The sequence below is a fragment of the Homalodisca vitripennis genome, chromosome 4 (assembly GCF_021130785.1).
Source record: "Homalodisca vitripennis isolate AUS2020 chromosome 4, UT_GWSS_2.1, whole genome shotgun sequence".
NCBI lineage: Eukaryota > Metazoa > Arthropoda > Insecta > Hemiptera > Cicadellidae > Homalodisca > Homalodisca vitripennis.
The window spans coordinates 42626794-42647241 of record NC_060210.1 but is presented as its reverse complement, the minus strand read 5'-3'; the positions used below and the strand labels follow the sequence as shown (position 1 = coordinate 42647241).

At 33.9% G+C, this 20448-nt stretch overlaps 1 protein-coding gene and 1 non-coding gene across 2 annotated transcripts; both read right to left on the bottom strand.

The window, feature by feature from the left end:
- Window positions 1-1542: 1542 nt before the first annotated feature.
- Window positions 1543-12478, bottom strand: LOC124359210 (regucalcin-like). Its single transcript, XM_046811773.1, has 6 exons — window positions 12392-12478; window positions 4351-4538; window positions 3399-3599; window positions 2538-2765; window positions 1890-1996; window positions 1543-1810 (listed from the first exon to the last, which is right to left on the bottom strand). Exons 1-6 carry the CDS (start codon window positions 12439-12441, stop codon window positions 1562-1564), a joined length of 1023 nt encoding a protein of 340 aa, XP_046667729.1. The 5' UTR covers window positions 12442-12478; the 3' UTR covers window positions 1543-1561.
- A 7473-nt stretch (window positions 12479-19951) lies between these two features.
- Trnak-cuu lies at window positions 19952-20024 on the bottom strand. The gene has a single exon. It is a non-coding gene; the product is annotated as a tRNA-Lys (tRNA).
- Window positions 20025-20448: the final 424 nt, after the last annotated feature.

Here is a 20448-nt window from a genome sequence, read left to right as displayed (position 1 = left end):
TGGTTTTATGTTCTTGCGTGGTTTGTTTTGAACAATTCTGTATACAACTTGTAAGAAGATTAATTTAACTCTGATTTAATAAAACATATACAGGTTATTGAGCGAATATTTTTTTGTTTGTTTTCAGAAAATAGTTTTACTATGAGAAACCTTTTCCTGTCGACTATTAAGCCTAATAGTTCTTTGAGTTTATTGGTCCGACTAACAACTGAATTGTTTATCAAACCATCATAATTGAACATAACAATTTGGCGTTTTATAGCATCTGTACTGCACATAGCCTGAACTTTGTAGAGTTAATGTTGCGATGAAGTGATCACATTCTATGGGTTGTTTAATTTTATTGTGTGTTGTTTACACACAACTTTTCTAGAAGCGTTCAAAGACGGGAATGCTTAGAAAAACATATAGGATTTCCCTGCATAGTATTTTCCAAACGAGATGGTCGGCCCGAGTAGATAGTGTTGACCTTTTGTGAAATATTTGCCACTTATTATATATGTAAATAAATAGAAACTAAAAAATGAAGATTTTGCGATTAGATGTTTATTATATAAGCAGTATAGGTTAAATCATACAAAACTCTTAATTGAAACTCGAGTAAAAATCTATAATGAAACATTATGCTCATGTAACTCATTTTATCATCACACATCTATATATATATATATATATATATATATATATATATATATATATATACACACACACACATACCAGTATTATTGCTTGCAATGTTAAAATATTGACGATATGTGGTTTTGTTGTATGGAAGGGATGTCAATTATCAAGGTAAGTCCAGACTTCATTTCTCAGAACTAAAATAATCCCCCGATCTCAGCACATATCATCCGTATGAATGATTATTTTCTTTGTAACTTGTACAATTAAAGGTTTTATACAATGTTTGGGGTTTTCGGTCATAACTTTGTTCTCCGTCTATAATGGGTACCAGTATCGTAAATTGAGCAATGCCATATTACCGAGGGACAAGCTCTAATAATATAAGAACACCAAACAAAGAAATCTCTGAAGAATAGTGTTCAGCGCTTTCCTGTGGCTAGAGCCTAAACTAACTTTTACTGATATAATGCAACACTACCGAACTCTGTTAACTGGTCCTAGTATTAACCTCAGTAAGGCGTCTAGTCTTAGATTGTTTGCAAAGTTTTGGTTTTTACATATGTAAAAGATTTCTAGAAAAGCTATTCTAGGAATATTAACCTAAAACGAATTGGACCTTATCAGGTTTAGTAGTTATGACATAATTATCTACAATATTTTAAATTACGACTATAGCGTCTACTACAAGTATCATGACTCTACGATGTACCAAAACTAGAAAAAAAACACTTTAAAGCTGAAAGTGTCTGCAATATGAACAACAAAAAGTGTGACGTTAAAGATGGTTACTTTCAACATTATACGAGTACTATTCTTATAAAGTTTCAATTGTGAACAAGTCTGATGGGAGTTTAAATTTGTCACACCAAATAGCCATGCAGAGCCATTGACATTGTGTTTGAAGAAAACGAAAACAACTGAGTGGTGTGCGTGTTTATTAACTGTTACACTTGCAGTTGACTATAGCGGGGTTGCTGATTGTGCCGGTGACGTGAAGATTGGTGACTTGCCACAGAGCCCCGGCCAGTGGTTGCTGACGGAGCTGCTTGGGGCTGAGCCCCGCGCGCATAGAGGTGACGAACAAGGTGTCGAGTCTGGGGCCACCGAACACTACAGATGTCACACGTTCGACTGGCAGCTTAATCTGGCGCAGCAGTCGGCCTGTGTTTGGATCTATCTGGATCACCTGGAGCAGTCCACATTAGTCTCTTTCACACACAAGGGAACAGGGGTAAAACAAAGTTAAGGACAGTAGCATGGGTTACCTGAGACCCGCCCCAACAAGCGATCCATAGGTTCCCATCTGAGTCGATCGTCATTCCGTCCGGGTTCCCTGCAGTGTTGCCAAACTCAAACACTGTTCTGGGGTTTGCTGCAACCATAAAAACTGGTGTTAAAAATATTCATTTTCTTAGAATCACGATTGGCACGAAACAACTGGTTAAAGATTCTTTCCGACAGGCAAGTACACATGATTTATATGAAAACAAGCAAATACGCTGAAGTTTGTATCTAATTAAGTTAATTTAATATGAAATATAATATGGTGTTGAAACATTACTATAATCGAACTGGTAGGGCGTACACCTACATTATTTACTTCACATTTATTTTAGCACGTAAATTGGGACTAAGTTGAATAAAATACCGATTTTTTAAGTTAAAGTAAAGTGTGTAGTAGTCTTAAATTGTATTTGTTTAATTCACTGAATATGTAATATACTAAATATTATAACATTGAGTTTCATATTTAAATTCAGACCCCTTATGGAACAAATTTGGCACAAGAGTACATTATTTCATTTATAATATTCAAATAACTGCTATTTTTAAGAACCAAAAGTAATTTTGTTCTGTGGATCGCTAGTGTCTGATTCAATTCAGGGGTTAGTAAATGAATATGCTATATATACATATATTTCCTTGGGCAAGATCAAAGTCGTACGCGTCGACTCTGCGGGTGGGCGTGTCCGTGTAGTAGAGGGTGCGACTGTCGCTGCTCCAGGCCAGCCCGTTACTGATGCTGACAGGTCTCCGCATCAAGTCGGCACGGCACGGCACCAAGGGGTTGTTGTCCACCCTGTAGAATGTGGCCGTGTTCATCGCGACCACCCCCACCGGTTCCTCGAACCCCATAGTGCCTGCAACATAAGAAGTCCATGTGTCTACTACGATTATTATCAAATAAATGATTACATTTAATGCTCGTACAGGCTATCACTGATTGTCCTTTAGCAGATTTTCATATATGTGATGAGCATTACACCATAGCACTATTTTTTCCAGTGCATTTGGTATCCTTAAAAGTTTATAACAACTCAATTTTTAGATTTTATTTGTTGTTTATAATTTATGGTCTACACTCGAACAGAAAAAACGAGTATTTAAAACGTATGTCTACTTTATTTTATGCACTTTATATAAACTAATTAATAGCAAATTAACATACTTAATGGAATAAAATGTAATAACACTTTAGGACTCAACCTTTTTTTAATTAAAAAGAGAAACTAATCCTGGCGTTACTCGTCTTTTTATACATGTATATAGTAACGCTTCAGGCAAAATATAACGTTACAATAGTTATATAATAAATTTCAAACATGTAATTTCATGCAAAATATAGGGTTTTATAATTTCAGTTACTAAATAATAAAATCAATGTACATCAAACTTTATTGTTCTTTTGTATTCATCCACTGTTTGATGTGGATAATTCTAAGAGAAGTCTTACAACGTTTTATATGACAGATAGGTTTGTATTTTTATAGTACCTGCCCACATTCTACCATTAGCGTCCGCTTTGCCGTCATTCCAGCGGTTCCTGGGAGAGTGCTGGTCCACGGACACCAGGGGCGAGACGTAGTTGAAGCCCGAGTCCCAGTCCCACGTGAGAATCATCATGTCCAGCCCGAGGGTCACCACAAACTTGTATTTCTGGTCTTTGATCGGTACCACCAAGCTGACCGGCTTACCTTCACAGACAGATACGAGGTGGACTTCTTACTCTGGATAGAACAAATACTTAGCAATATTTTAAATGGTTGTGTAAATACTGTTTAAAACTCAGTAACCAACTGAGGTACCACTATCATGAATGTTGTTTGATTGAGTGGGTGGTCGAAAGACCTGATAATATCTTCTGAAGGTGATTAAGGACCCGACATTGCCTTCGTAAAATCGTGTTGTTGTTTGTCCGTATAACACGTCCTTACGCGTAAGAACTCCTGATAGAAACATTCTAGAGACTTGAAACTTGGCACATAGGATCCACTTGGTTCAAGAAAGAACTATATTGAATTTGTGCTCAAACTGTTAAAAACCATCCTTAATCTTTACATTTCATTTACAGGTAACCATGATCGCAAGGAGGGAAACACAAAATGCACAAATTAGTAAAGAAATAGAATATACTATGAATTTATAAAATGACATTTTTAAGCAAGTTTAACACGTGCCTGGTTTGGCTGATTCTACATTCAGATGGAACATCTTAGCTTAGTCTGATTGTCTTTACGTTCTGTCCAGACCTTCAATACTCCATGTTAGAGGCTTATTATTCAGTAAGACCAATAGGGTTGAATCCTGTCAGATGTAATCATGATCGGGAGTGCACTGTTCAAGAAAACAACATAATTTCACAACGCTCTACGAAGTATTGACCCTCAACTGCACTAGATTTAGAAGGCTCGGAAATGTATACAGTAGTAAAGTTCGGTAACTTACTGAACGTAATGGTCTTCTCCAGCTGAGTGTTAGGGTCATATCTGTGGATGGTTTGCCCGGCGATGTCCACGTAGTACAGTACCTGCTCGGTGTCGTCCCAGTGAGGACCCTCGCCGTGTGCTATCGGCTGACTGATCCGGGAGATAATCGGAGCATCCCCAACAGCCTTGATCTCACACTGACAGGACCTGAAACGTAATTGACCGTAGCACAATAAAATGAAAGACTTAGCTTCGAGTAGTTACATATTTAGATAAAACAGTTAATACAAGTACATACTTATTATTGCGAAGTGACAGCAGACACTACGGAAGAAACACAGATCATTTATTGCGAACATAAAGTTTAGTAGTGAACCACTTCAGCAGGTTTTATGATATTCAGAACCCTCCCGGGTCCCCTTAAAGTAGATATTCCGTCCGTCCGACTGTCCATAATACTGGATAGAAAGTTCCTTGAGACTTGATACTTCGTATGTAGATTTATTTCGTTTAAGAAAGAGCTTCATTAAAAAAAATAAAAATTATATAAAAATAAAATTAGAAAAATGTATTAGTTTTATGGTTAAAATGACGGAAACTAGAAAATCGCAGGATAAAGATATAAATCGCAGTGTGTTACTTCGGTGTGGGATTTCGGTTGATCTGCTCACTAGAGTGGTGTAAACCAATGTTTGTCGTTGAATATTATGAATTATCTTACGGTAAAATCCTTCCTCACCTCACGGTGGTTCAAAGTCGAGCACTCAATTACTGTACAATGCTGCAACAGTGTCTTGACGGTGCGTCGCTATTATAATAGTGTACTTCCGCTGCTTTTCCTGTACTGTACAAGTGTTTGTTAATGGAGAGTGATCTGAGCTCGGGAAATTACCGATCAGATATGCCTCTAGCCATCAATTCGGTCTTCAGCGCCAACAAGCTAATCAAGAACGTAACCAGGAAAGAATTTTGGGGGGATCCAGACAACTGATATTTTACCGTAGTGGACAGAGAGTAAGGCCCCATTTTGTTTCTCATAAAGTTCTTGACCCGTTTCTTTGTTGAGAACGATCTTTCAGTAGTACATGCCAGTAATACTGAATTATTTAAATAATAAAAATCGTTTGCTGAAAATTTGGAGGGATTATTTTGGAGAACCCCTTGACCTCCTTGCTGGCTACGTCCCTGCAGCTAATCTAGCGGAAAAAGATAAACCCCTCGAAGTACTACATACTTCAATTCAAGATTACGTAATACAAGCACAAAATTGAAGTTGACATAGTAATTGTGGAATATTAACGTTTGTTTGTATATAGAACACTTTAATTCCCCCCAATAGCGATGTGATCGGTGTAATACCAAAGTACCCAAATCTGGAAACTGATTGAGTAGAGTCATATGACATGTTATAATGTGACATAGTGTAATGGAGTTACTTGGTTGGATCTATTGGTCCTGATAAAAGAAAAGTAACAACTCAAACTAGAGGTCTTTATCTGAATCCAGTACAAAATAGCGACCAATTGAAATTTTTAGAAGTCATAATTTACCACTATCAACCTAAGTAAGCATAAGTAACCTTTTAGAGGAATTAAAATATTAAAATTTTTAAGCCCCACACTGTGTCTTTTCATGTTTCAATAAAAGGTTACAAAGTAGAAAAAGTAAATATTTTTGTAACCCGTATTTTTAATGCTACCAATGAAGGAAAAAAGAAATCTAATGACAATTTTCTATCATTGTTATGAATTCACGAAGTACTACCTACTAGTATAACGTTTCCACACATCATTGACAATGTAATACGTTCCTATTCGCTTAACTCCATGCTGTAGGTAAAGAACAATGTGACTCGAGTCAGTGCGGCAAGACATTGATGGTATTTTATGTGTCGTCATTAAAAACAGCTGTTGCATTTTAAACAGTTGATTCGATTGTTATGCAGTAATGTGATTCAGTATTATGTTGCTGTTACGAGTAGAGTCAGTAAATAAACAAGTCATGTTTACAGTTTCTTCATTTTTTATATAATAGTATTGAATATAATAAGCCTCTGATAAGTCTAGTAAAACGATTGATTACACAGGTCAAAGTCCATAACTTGTGCAATATAGTACTTTCCCAATAATTATATTAACTGTTGTTATTTTACATGTTTGATATTTTAATACAAACTTTGTTGTGATCTTTTCCATTTTAATAATTTAAAAAGAAGTTACTTAGTGGTGATGAAAAAAATTAAAAAATAAAAATTTTCAACGATTTTAAAGGTTACTTATGCTTATAGGTTGTTAAAAGTTAACTCTGTATTTTAAAACTTTCAATTATCCACTATTGAATTATCAATTAAATTATCTATACTGGTTTGAGATGCCTCTAGTGTGCATTGTTAGTTTTCTTTTGTCACGACTTTAATCACTCAATGGGTTTATCGTTTGAAATTTTTGGGCTGCCTCCAAAATCCCACATTTTGGGTTTGTGAAGTAGTAATATTTCCAAAAAGTACTTCATAACATGATATAAATGTAGGCAGTGTTTAGGTTTGTAGTGTGAGCCGTTACAATTCGTACAGGGGGTCTCCAGCAGGCCCGTAGCTAGGCTGGGGCAACCGGGGCATTGCCCCGGGGCCCCGGCCAGGGGGGGCCCCCAAATGAAGGTGGAAAAATTGAAAATGAAATTAAAGTTTTATGTGAAAATTTATTGATTACTGTAGGGTCCGTAGGGATATTTCATCGAATCATCAAAATGTCTTTATATAAAAAAATATTTAAAATAGCTTTTCAATATAAAATAATGGACAGATATTGTTCTCACAGAGATTTCGTAACAAAAATAGACAGACTATCAATCAGCCTGTCAGTTGTTACGCAATTAAAGAAATGCAGTTTGCACTTTTAGTTCACCTTATTCTCCCCCATCCCCAACAGTAATAAACTCGTCCTGACGTCGACGTGACGTAGACGGCTCCGTCTGCCGACTGCCTCTGCCACAGCTGACAGACGAACAGTGAGAGTGACTACGACTAGTGAGCTAGTGACAGACAGCCCGGATAAGGTTATGTTATGTTGATGGTAAACTAACACCAAAAACTGACGTTTTGGCGTTCGTCCGTTACTCGTTTGTTACGGTGTTAAAGTGTTATACAATTTGTATTCTTATTCTTGTATTTATTAAAAATGAAAAGAAGCTATCAAAGTGGGGGCAAAGAGAAAAGGCAAGACAAGAAGAAAGAGAAGAGGATGCTTCAAAGTGTTCTTCCACCCTATCTGCTTGGTTATGTCCTACTAACATAGTACTACTACAACTAAAAGTACTAATGTCACATCTACATCTAGTACTGAAACTAGACCAATAATTGGTGAGTGGTTTGAATTTAGATACGGTATTTAGGCCTAATTAATTAGCTTGGCCAATAACTATATAATTAATATCTTAAAATTTAACTATGTTAAAATTAACTGTGTTTAAAATTTAACTAGAGTTTGGATGTTTGATTGAGTTTAGACCACTGTGTCTGACTCAGACTGCAATCTATTCTAATCTACATAAGCAATGTTTTGTTTGTGAATTTATCACTAGTCATATATAGGCTACATATTACCTACTATTGTGTAGTGGTCATTTAATTTTTTATGTGATTTTTATGATTCCCTTTGGTTTCTACTTCTTTCTGTGTAGGTATTTTTATTTGTTTATACATGCACAGCAGCACAGCATGAATATCTATCATAGTAATTTTATATCTTTTTGTGATAATATGATGTAAAAAATGCACCACACTCGCTTGCACATTCATTATTTTATGAGGCCATGTAATCTACTCTTTTTATATTTTTTTATATATTTTTTTTATATATTTTTATATATTTTATATTTTATTATATCTTTACAATGTTATTAAAATTGGCTTTAAATTATATGTTATATGTAACTTAATGTTATTTTTGACTTGCTATTTTTTATTGCAGCCTCAGTCCCAGGAAATGAGATTGAAGAGGAAGTTAACAGCTCAAGATAACGCTGAAGAAAGTATTGATGAAGAAGTAACATGCCTAGGGCTAGGGCATCAACAAGAAAAATTGTGCCAAACCTCCAACAAGTCCTACGTCAAGCAGTGAACTGATCGGCGTAAATGATCAAGTAAGTAGACATGCCAAGTACAGAATACTTATATTATATTTTTCAACATAACAACATATGCTGTTTTTATCGCCCTAAAACATGGAATCCCTACGATAAAATATTCCATGGTTACATGGAAGTAAACAGTATTACTTCCATGTAAACATGGAATTACAGTAACTCCCTATTGTTATGATCATGTTTGTAAGAAAAAAAATACTAATGCATTACAATCTACTTACAGGTGGAATGTAGCCGGACGAATAAAATTAATGAAACTTGTTTAAACACCGGAGAACCCCATTTTCCAGACCAGATCATCGATCCAGAGGTGAAAAAACGAATTATTGAATTAGGACTAGGACCCTATCAACCAGTTGGCCCATTTCCATATGATGGAAAACAAGGATAGGTCCTTTTCAGACAATTATTTTACCCTGAAGTCAAAGTCTGGGCTCAAACTGAAAAGAACTTTGGTTGTGCTATTCGTCCAAATTGGATTTGTGTTTATTGCCAACCTTGCTGGTTGTTTCCCCAGAAAGGACCTGTAGGAGGATGGGATTCAGGATTAAGGGACTGGAAACATTTGTCTGATCGCATAAAGACACATGAGAATTCACAGCACCATGCTGATTCCTGCTTGGTTTATGAGCAATGGCGACGTCATGGCTCAATAGACGATGCACTAGAAAAAGGTTTGAAGGAGGAGCGGAATTTTTGGAGGAAAGTTTTTGAAGAGGGTCTTAGATGTCTCCCTTATGTTGGCAACATGCAACCTTCCTTTTCGTGGAGACAGTTGGCATATCACTGATAGAAATAAAGGTAATTTTCTATCATTGATTGAATTGCTGTCAAAATATGACACTATCCTAGAAGATCTAATTACAAGGCCAAGTGGTACTGTTAATTATCTCAGTCCAACAATTCAGAATGAAATTATTTCTCTGATGGCTAGTGAAGTGCTTAGTGGAATTAAAGAAGAGCTTTTGAGTGCGCCTTTTTTCTCCATAATTTACGACACAACACAAGATGTAAGTAAAGTAGATCAGCTAAGCGAAGTTTTTCGCTATGTAAAGATTGACCATGACCAACTCGGAAAAACCTTGTGAGTTGAGAATTTGTGAAAACGTTTACATCTTTCACAGCAGTTACTGACCAAACCGCTTCGGGGCTAGAAGACGTCATCATAAAATCAATTTCAGAAAAAGGCCTTCACATAACAAAAATGCAGAGGACAAGGATACGATGGTGCATCGGTCATGAGTGGTGTGTATAATGGAGTACAAAAGAGAATCCAAGAACTTGCAACCCCATGCCTATTTCATTCACTGTGCCAGCCATAATTTGAATCTGGTTCTTAAAGATGCCGTTGAATGCAATCGAGAAATAGCACAATTTTTTGAGACGGTGCAAAAATATTTACAGTTTTTTTGGCCACAGCATTGTTCGGTGGCAAGAACTAAAAGTCGTTTCTGGTTGTACAGAGAATCCGAAGGCTCCTGTTCCTAAAGACAAGGTAACATTAAAGACTTTAAACCCTACACGTTGGGCAGGGGAGATATGAAGCTGTGTACGCTTTAAAGGAAAGGTTCGGTGATGTAATGAAAGCCTTAAATAAAAATAATTTTGACAAGCAAAAAGCCAAAGGAAAGGAATGAAGCTGAGGGGCCTCAAAAAAAGGTTAGAATCTTTTAGTTTTGTTTTGCTCTTGACTGTCCAGTGCAAAATATTAGGGGAAATAAACATTGCCTCAAAATCCTTGCAAACGGAATCTATTGTTTAATGACAGCGTACGATCTCCTAGGCAATGCTTTATTGAAAGTAACCGAACTTCGTTGGTCCTTTGAAGAAGTCTGTAGTGAAGCAGAAGAAGTATGTTCAAAATGGGGGATTTACGATTACCCATGAATTTATTGGCCAACGTGCAAGAAAGGTAAAAAAGCACTTTGATGAACTTTGTGAAGGACCAAAGACTGACAGATCCTAAAAGCAATTTCAGAGTGACAATATTCTTCCCAATGGTTGATACTATTGTGTCACAAATTGACAACCGTTTTAAAGGCATGAAGCAAGTGATTGATGCCTATAAAATTGTTCACCCTTCTTTCCTGGCCTCATGTTCAGATGAAGAACTGCGTTGTGAAGCTGATAATTTTGTAAGCAGATTTTCAGATGATGTAACGCCATTGTTCAAAGCTCAGATTTTATATCAGTAAGGAATGCTTTTTTCAATCCAAAATTAAAGGATTTCAAAGAAGTAAAAGAAGTTGCAAAATCTCCTACTCATTGAAAACAGTTCCCTAGCATCAACCTACCCGGATGTACTAACAGCATGCTTTATGTACCTCACAGTCCCTGTTACAGTAGCCAAAGGCAGAGAGATCATTCTCAAAATTAAAAAACTCATCAAAAACTACCTGCGAAGCTCCATGTCCCAACAACGTCTCACTGATTTGGCTCTTTTGTCTATTGAAAATGACAGAGCCCGAAAAATTAGATTTTGACCGAATTATTGATGTTTTTGCTAGTGTCAAGTCAAGAAGAAAGTCTTTTTAGTAAGTTCAGTTGCATTCTCACTATCAAACTAGTTGGGCAATTTTTAAACTTGAGAATGAGTGGGTATTACCACCATTGATCATATATAATTAATGGTATTACCAGTATTACCATAAACACCATAAATAAATATACAATTTATTGTGTATTCAAAGGTATTACATAATTAATGATATTACTTGTATGTTTATCTACTAAACTACATTGCTTGGATGTAGGCCTAAGAAGAGACCTAAAAAGTTTTAAGACATCAGCACTTATGTCTTTATTTATTTATTATATATTGTTATTATATATTTTTTTATTATTGTTTATATTTATATTTTTATTATAAAATTTGAAAAAATAATTATGTTTTTCATTTTCCTTTCAGCACTATAAATAGAATACCAATCACAATGGTAAGCTGAAAAAATAATGGCTCTAAAAACCAAACTAATGGCACCCGGGCCAGGAGTCATACAAATTTGCATATAAAATCATTACCAGTTTATGACTTAACCGTAGAAATTTGTAAACATAGTTTAAGCAAACAATTAAGTATTATAGATTTAATAAGAAAAAAAAGGTAATAATAATAATAATAGGATAATAATAAAAAAAATGCACATAAATTCTAAGCCTAAAGATCCAATTACTGTATGCTTATATCTATTAATTAAAAAAGTGCGAAATATATAACAAAGGGGGGCCTCGAATGGACTTTCTGCCCCGGGGCCTCCAAGGGCCTAGCTACGGGCCTGGTCTCCAGACTGTTTATTAACCCTGTATCTTAATTAAGATATATGCATCTATAGGTACATACAAATATAAGTTCCAGACTTGTAACCCGAACGTAACTACATCGATTGACAGATTGATAAACCTCCGTTTGGTAATCCAATATGTACAATTTTACGTAGTTAGTAATAAATATTTTATATAATAAACATTTTCAGTTTTTAAAGTCTTAAAGAATAAACCCAATAGTCTATATACATTTTCCAACTGATACAAACATCTAAAACCATATTTCAAAGTTTAAATAAAATTCAGTACTAAATTTCCAACAGCATACATTAAATTTATAAATTACCTAATTTTGCAGATTATTAAACGGTTTTAATCGAAAAATGTTCGAAATACGAGTACTGGACTATTTTAGGATACAATATACGGACGGAAATGAATTCAAGGCATTGACTCACAATATGCGAGTCAAGGCAAAAAGTAGATAAAACAGATGTCCTTCTTTTGGTTATAAGGAGAAGGCGAAGTGATAAGTACTCGTATATAATAGAGTGGATATTAGCATATTATTATTTACAACGTTTTATGTCAGTAATTCGTATCCTAGAATGGGAATATAAAATTATATTATAGATAAAAACAATTTAGCTTACCTAAGTATAGTAAGCACTACCCAGAGAACTGCGGTGGTTACGGTCGCCATGTCTACTCACTGACTGACTGACTGACTTGACTGACTGACCGCGACTCCCGGCAAGGACAGTAGTTACGACTCCAGGGTCACGGCCGTCACGCGTCCGACTGCGATTTGTCCCAGTTTACACATGGGATATCAACCGTTTACTGTTGCTGCTAATTAATAGTAATTGCGGTAATAGTAATTGGTCTGTGTACTTCTGATAATGTTGATGCCTTACAACAGTCATACCTGTTACCATCTGTTATCTACCGACCATGAAATGAGTACTTGCAACATGTAGCTGATTCCACAACATATATGTTTTAATATATTACTGTAATGCAATTTTTTTTAAATAATGTGCTTGTAGAGTAACTTGTATTTCTAACATATGCCAGTAGTTTAAAATTTGTTAGATCCTAATGTGGTAATAGAATTTTCCAATGATATTTTTTCGCAAAACTTCTCACACATTACGTGAACCATTAATTTTGCAGCTGTTCTATTATTTACAAACCATTTTTGAAAAACTGAGATTATCCTTAAACTACTGAAAATGAAATGGTCATATATAGTTCCTATTTAAATGCGTTTAAAACAATTCCATACATTTTTTGTAATTGCTTCTCGTAAAATATGCTCAAAACATAAAATATTTGAAAAGTTAAGTATAATCGAGAAATAAAATATAATACAATTTAATTAACATAATATTTTCTGCAGCTACTGCTAATTTTTATTAAATGTCAAGTTTTTGTTTAAAAAAATTAAAAGATTTAAAACAGATCGTGAAAAGTATATTTGTCAAGAACGTCTTCACATATCATTGGAAAAATGTGATTATTTGTGAGAATTAGGAGACCCTAAACCATTTGTATGTCAATAATGTAGTTTTATGTAAATAAGTATTCACAAGTGACAAAATAAATGTATTGATATTTTATCATTTTATTCTCAAGTAGAATTTTTTGAAATGCGAGAGGTAACCCCCGGCAGTTTTTTCTAAAACATGCGTTGTCTCCTGCACAAAATTTGGGAATATTCTCTGATATAAACATTTAAATTTATAAATTCATAATAAATCACTCACTGGCAACAAGGCATACTCAAAATTGGTGTCATAGATAAAATTCACTTGAACCAGCAGTGGTCATACACGTGCAGTGCATGCCTACTACATTGCGTTCCAACCAGTAACTGCTAACAGTGTAGCAATGTAAATATAAAAGACAAAATACTCTAACCTAGCTTTTACTATGTATTTAAAGACTGTTGTGAAACCTATCTTAGTTGTCTTTTGACAGAAGTAGATATATAATTCTTTCTAAGATATCATTCTTTTGTGTGTATGTGTACGCACTGAACTTTTCCTAAACGGCTGGACCGATTTTAATGAAATTTTATGTGTGTCTTCAGGTGTATTCGAGAATGGTTTAGTGTTACACAATTCGATCCAATTTAAATTTCTATTGAATTAATTTTTATTCATAGATTGTTGTTGGTTTTAGAATGTTTTACATTGGATCCAACAGACTGCGCTACGACACGTAATACAAAGTGAACTGGTACTTAACAGCTGTTATCACTTTCAGCTGGAGTTCATCAAACAGGCAGCATATTTGTTTATATTTAAATTTTAGAACATATTAAACTATCACTCAGTGCTTTATTGCATGATCTCTGTGACATCAGGGCTGGTGATAAAGTTGTCAAAATTTCCATAAGAAATGAATTGGAGCAAATACATTTGATTTATTAAAAGTACCTGTCAAAAAGTACTCAACTGTTCTTATGTATACATTATAATAATATAATACAACCACATATTTCATCAATTTAAGCATCATTTTAAATGTATTAATATTTATAGCCTTGAAAGTATAGATTAAAAATAAAAATAATTCTTATTTAAACATTTTATCTAAGCACTTTTATACGTTATCCAGCACAGACGTCATCCAGGTAATAAAATTGGAAGGTTTAGTAAACTATGCTTTGAAATGAAATCCTTAGTAAATGTTGAGAATGCAGCGCTTGATCATTAATGTAATGCAGAAATTAAAGATAGTGTTACTATCTATCTTTTGCTACAGATTTAAAGACTTTTACAAAAACCAGTGTGTGTGTGTGTGTGTGTGTGTGTGTGTGTGTGTGTGTGTGTGTGTGTGTGTGTGTGTGCGTGCGCGCGCGCGTGCGTGCGTGCGTGTGTGTGCGCGTGTGTTTTTTTGACCGGGGAAACAAGACCAACTCAACTATGGCATTAGAAGTACCTTCGACCGGATTAAACTACAATGGCTATAAGTATATACGTTTAGTTTGTTTGTTTTGAGTGTGGCAGCGTGGCGTACTCAAACATGGTGTAGAAAATGTAATTCTTTCAAATCAGAAGTACTCACCTACACGCAGGGTCTAAATATTTTAGCAATTTTGCTTATCGTTTCAAGCTGTTACCCATAGACACTAACATAATATATATGTAAGGTAAGCCACTGTGCATCATATAATTAGTCCATTGTATTAGTAATTAGTAAATTGTCTTCAGCGGATTCCTCCAAACCGGCCTAAAATAGTTCAATTGTTACTGAAATCGTCAGAGCAATCCAATAAATTATCATGGCATGTTGTATATAAATTTGAATCATATAAAAACTGCTTCACTCCACAACTTCATGGTCACAAAACACTGTTCTTTAAAAAAATCTAAAATGGATCAGGAGGTTGGAATATCTTGGAGCGACTATTAATTATCTCTGGAGTGTTTAGAATGTCATGGAAAAAGAATATGACACGATGAATATAATGTCCCGTTTTTCAACAGGAAATTGCGTGCACTGATATTGCGTGAACTGATATTACTTAATAAAGACCTCTTACGTTGGCTAAATTTTACGGAAAATTGTAAAGTACTTGTAGTAAGCAGTCAAAATAATGATGTGATTTTTTAGAAAATTCCTTATGAAATAATAAAAAATAAGCGTGATAAAATTGCCTTCACGCAACTTGTCACGTCCAGGAAGAAGATACAACATCTCACTGTTCAACATATAGCTTTATTATCGAAAACAAATGAATACTCTTATAGAAGAGAAAAATTTGAAGAGACAGTCAATATACATTCAATAAAAACACCAATAAGTTTTAATATTTCGAGATTTATCTTTATTCATTACGAAATTTTGCAATTCATATATTTCATTGTTTAACATACAGTCTTAGAATATAGTTGTTTGTAGTATGGAGTGTTCCAGAGGCCTTCGTAAATGGCGGAAGGCCATCATCATTCGGTTAATACATTTTAACCTAACACTCACGTTTTTAGATCATTGGCTGATTGCAGCTGATTTTTAAGTTTCCATTGACGTATTAGAACAAAAATTAGATATATAGAAATGTCAACAGGAAATTGCGTGCGAAACCGCGGGCATGTACGTAACTAAACAACAATTTTGTTAATATAAATTGAATGCGTACGCCGTCACTTTTTCTGAGAAGACACTATTTTCATAATAGTAGTTCTTCTTTAACAAATTGCTCTCATCACTTTCTCACCTATATGTCGCTAAACATAAAAGTGTTAACCGAATATAACCTTCTCAAAGGGTAAGATATAAAATGTGATGAAATATTGTGAAGGAACACAAACCCGTGTTGTGAGGGAATGAATGTGGATTCATAATCAATGGACTTGTAATTGATTAGAAACGCAGATTATACTGGGTATAGATAAAATAAAAGTAGTTAATCAAGATAGCCGTAGTGATTACTTCATAAAATGAGTTGTGCTTTGAAAACTAAATGGAGTCATGGGTGCTAACAATGGCAAACATATCTCTAAACCAAAAAACGCTGTACATTTAACCGTTGGAATAATTAATTCTCCCGGCTAATGTTGAAAAAGGTGACGCAACGAAGGTGGTTTATTTAAAGTTATTATTCTAACTATATCTCTTAAGGGGGGTCGGAAATGAATTTTCACAAAAAAAATATTTTGTTTTGTTTTTGACGTAATTTTAAAGCTTGTGATTTTAGCTTTCTTTTCATACCACATTTATAGATTTTTGTCAATTAGTTTTTTTTCTATAAGCATATTAGTAGAGTGATGCAGCGCCAATTTTGACGGTTTATGTCCAAACGGTGACGAAAGTTGGTGTAAATACCAGCGAGCGATAGCTGAAAATACAATGTATGACCATGCTGCTCACACCCACTTACCTTTAGAAGTAATGGAGGAAATTAAACCCATTTTCAGAGATTTGTCAAACCGAGAATTGCTACGAAAATGCCTGCACAAAGGAACTCAAAATCCTAACGAGTCATTGAATAATATTATATGGACAAGGATCCCAAAGACAACATTCGTCATGAAGAAAACCCTACAATTTGGTGTATATGAAGCTATTGCCACCTTTAATAAAGGTAACATAGTTAGATTAGAAGTTTTAGAGAAACTAGGAATTTTCCCAGGCAATCAATGCATTGTGGTAATGAAGTCGCTGGATGAGCTAAGGGTAAAATAAAGCAGAGAAAGCGATGCAAGAAATGGAAAAAAGAAATGAAAAGTGCCGTAAGTAGCGTGCCTTAGCTAAAAAGAGACTAGAAGACACTTATGAAGAGATGGAGGACCCAGACAATCCAACATATGGAGCTGGAATGCATTGATTGTAAGTTTTTTGTTTACATCAGTTCTTAAAAATATTAAAATGCGATTTCCCGAAAACTTGCGTTTTTTTATTTTAGGAACATATATCTCAAGAACCACAAAAGATATCATCTTGATTTTTTTTTAAATTTGTTTCTATTTAATAGCTTTACATTTTAAACAGAGAGATCATTAAAATCATTCATATTTATATTTTTGCACAATTTTTAAATCATTTTTTCCATCGTAATTTTTAAAAAAGTTTTAAAATCTGTAAAAAATATAAATTAATACTTTAATAAAAACCCTCCGTTCATACAAAACTTAAATACATGTACTTTAAAATAAAAAAATTGCAGCATCCTAAGTCAGATAGTTTTGGATAAATGTGTTCCTAAAAATCAACAAAATAGCATGGGATAGATAGACCTGTCCGACACCCCTTAACTTATACAAATTATTGGTTAACAGTAACTCATCTATAAAATTATGTACGATGATATAATAGTAGTTTTAATAACCTGTATTATTTAAAATAATAAAGTAAACAGTATATAATTCTCTAACTTGTAACTTGATATATGTTTATCTAAAATGTTCAAAGTTTATCAAAACCTATCTTTAATCAATTTACTTAGCAGTTTTAGTTCTATACACACGAAAAAAAATAGAGGAAAATATACTGGCAAAATTGTCACACAGTAAAAAAATATGAAATTGATCAAATGGAAGTAAAATCAATAGATTTTGTTGAAATACTGTAAAATATTTTACGCAGTTCGTAAACAAATAAGTTAAATACATTTTCAATTTATGATAATAATTTAAACTCATCCAATATAGGCAATTTATTCTGATATGCAAATAACTCAGAACTTACTAATGGAGTGTGGAATATTGTAAAGAAAAGATGAAACAGATTTGTAATAATCTATTACTGGTAACTGAATTACTTAAAAAAAAAAAAACAAAACATTTTGTGATGCAAGGACGCACTGGGCGTTTAATCAGCAGGGAGTGGCAAGAAATGTAGAGGAGGACAAAAAAGAAAATAAATTAACAGAGAAAGTCATTACAAGCAAATAACGGTTTCTTCCGCTTCCCTGTAAGCTACAAATTAATTGCAATGTAGCACACAATTGTAGCATATGCTAAGTAAGCATATTGTTCTACAATATTTTTGATAGACTACCTCAAAATTTGTATAAAAAAACTGTCGATTATATAGTCTAGTCAACGAATGGTAAATGGAGAGGCCTAGAAGGCTACTCAGTCATTAAGCGGGAAAAAACCACAGGTCGCTGTTCGGAGTACCTGGTAATATAACATACTAAAAGTCCTGAACCCTAAGAGTAGTTTTAAGAGAAGGGGTCAAAGGTCCCTTGTTTCGGTTTTTGGTCTATATCTCATTAAAGGTTGATCCTGCAGAAAATTTCCACACATACAAATTGACAGCTCATAAAATGTTCTACATATTTTGTTTTTATAGGTTCTTTGTATATGTCACAGTTAATGACATATAAACTTTTTAAAAACTTATTATTCTAATGGGTTTTTATTTCGATTAGAAATAGAACATTAATGTCTGCAAGTTTACATTAAGGGGAGATGTACGCCCTATACCAGCTGATGTTAATTTTCAAATATTTATGTTCATTTTTCTCAAGAACTATGATACCTAACGAATTGAAATTTTTAGCACTTCTAAAACATACTATTATACACAAGCCCTGCCACTTTTAAAGATTTCCAATCAATATTTTTGGCTTTAGAAATTTTTTAAGAATACTCAATATTTTTTTCAATTATTTGTTTTTTAAAAAAATTTTTATTTTTTTATATTTTGACCTAGACTTATGAAAGTGGCAGGGCTTGTATGAATACGTACGTTATATATATGATATAAATTTCATGAAGATTGGACAACTAGTTCCTGAGAAAAAGGAACATTTATGTCAAAAAAGTAAATTTTCGGTAATTCACAAAACACATTTATGTATATAAAAATATAATTGAAAAGTACCTTTTAAAACATTCCTGCTTCATAGTCTTGTTCCTTGGCCTTATCATCATCAATTAGTTTCTTCCTCACCATTCTTGCCCGTTTCTTAGCTTGCTTTGTCTCTTCTTCACCAGCTTTTTCGGCTTTCCTCACTCGGTCCTCATCAATCTGACGTAGGGTATAAACACAGTTTTGGCCTAGCTTTATACCTAGATCATTAAGCACTTTTATTCTGCCTTGACTTCCTTCATTAAAAGTAATAATACTGTCGAAAACACCAAATCTTAGTGTTTGCAGGCCTACAAAATTTAATTTAGGTATACGCGTCCACAACACAGAATTAAAACTTTCGTTTACATTCTGTGTTTGACCATGGAGACTTTTTTTTAAGCAGGTCTGGTGAAAATAATATTAAAATAATATTAAGTAATATTAAAAAGTGCAAGTTATGTATATTAAAATGCTCAAAACAATATCCTATCGTTCAGAACGTCTTCGATACGTCTGACCACGGATCCGTGCGCCCGACTAGCATGTTTATAATTATTTTTTTAGCATATAAATATAACCCAAATATATATGTATTATATATTACTGAACTCAGAAAAATCTATACTTTAAGATAAAAATATAAAAAATATTGATTTTTTTACAATATAGGCGTACGTCACAAATTTGTGTAACCGGATGTATTTGAAACCCCCAAAAGGTTCATTTGAACATAAGGATTTTCGATTGATACATAATAGTAGTTATCGATATCTAAAATAACTAAACAAAAATCACGGAAGCCGAATTCAAATTATTATTACAGGTTATGCAAGTGAAACTTTCTTTACAAAAATTAAATATTGTAAATAATGGTGTAAAATTCTAATGGAAGCAAAATAAGACGCCCAACGTGGGGCTCGAACCCACGACCCTGAGATTAAGAGTCTCATGCTCTACCGACTGAGCTAGCCGGGCAGTAGGTAAATCTGTATTACATATTAGTTAAGAGTGCTGTCATAATATAGGACATTTTTTGCTGAAGTAAAGATAAATATTGTGATTAGTGAAGTCATACAGAGTCACAGATTCAGTGGAGTATCCCGTATTAGGGTTTAGGGAGCTTAAACCCATGTCCATATCATCATCTCCCATTTACCACAAATATGGGAGATACTTACCATCACCACAGATGATGTGAATAACGATTTGAAAATCAAGTTCAATTTATGAAATACCGTTGCGATTAAAATGTAATAAAATACAAAACTAAACTAAATAATATTACAATGGAATACATGTTCGGGAACAGAGATTGGTATCCTCGTTTTTTTAATAATACTTTATTTATTAGAAATATATGCTAAAGGATAATCTGAATAACATCTCGTCAACATCATAA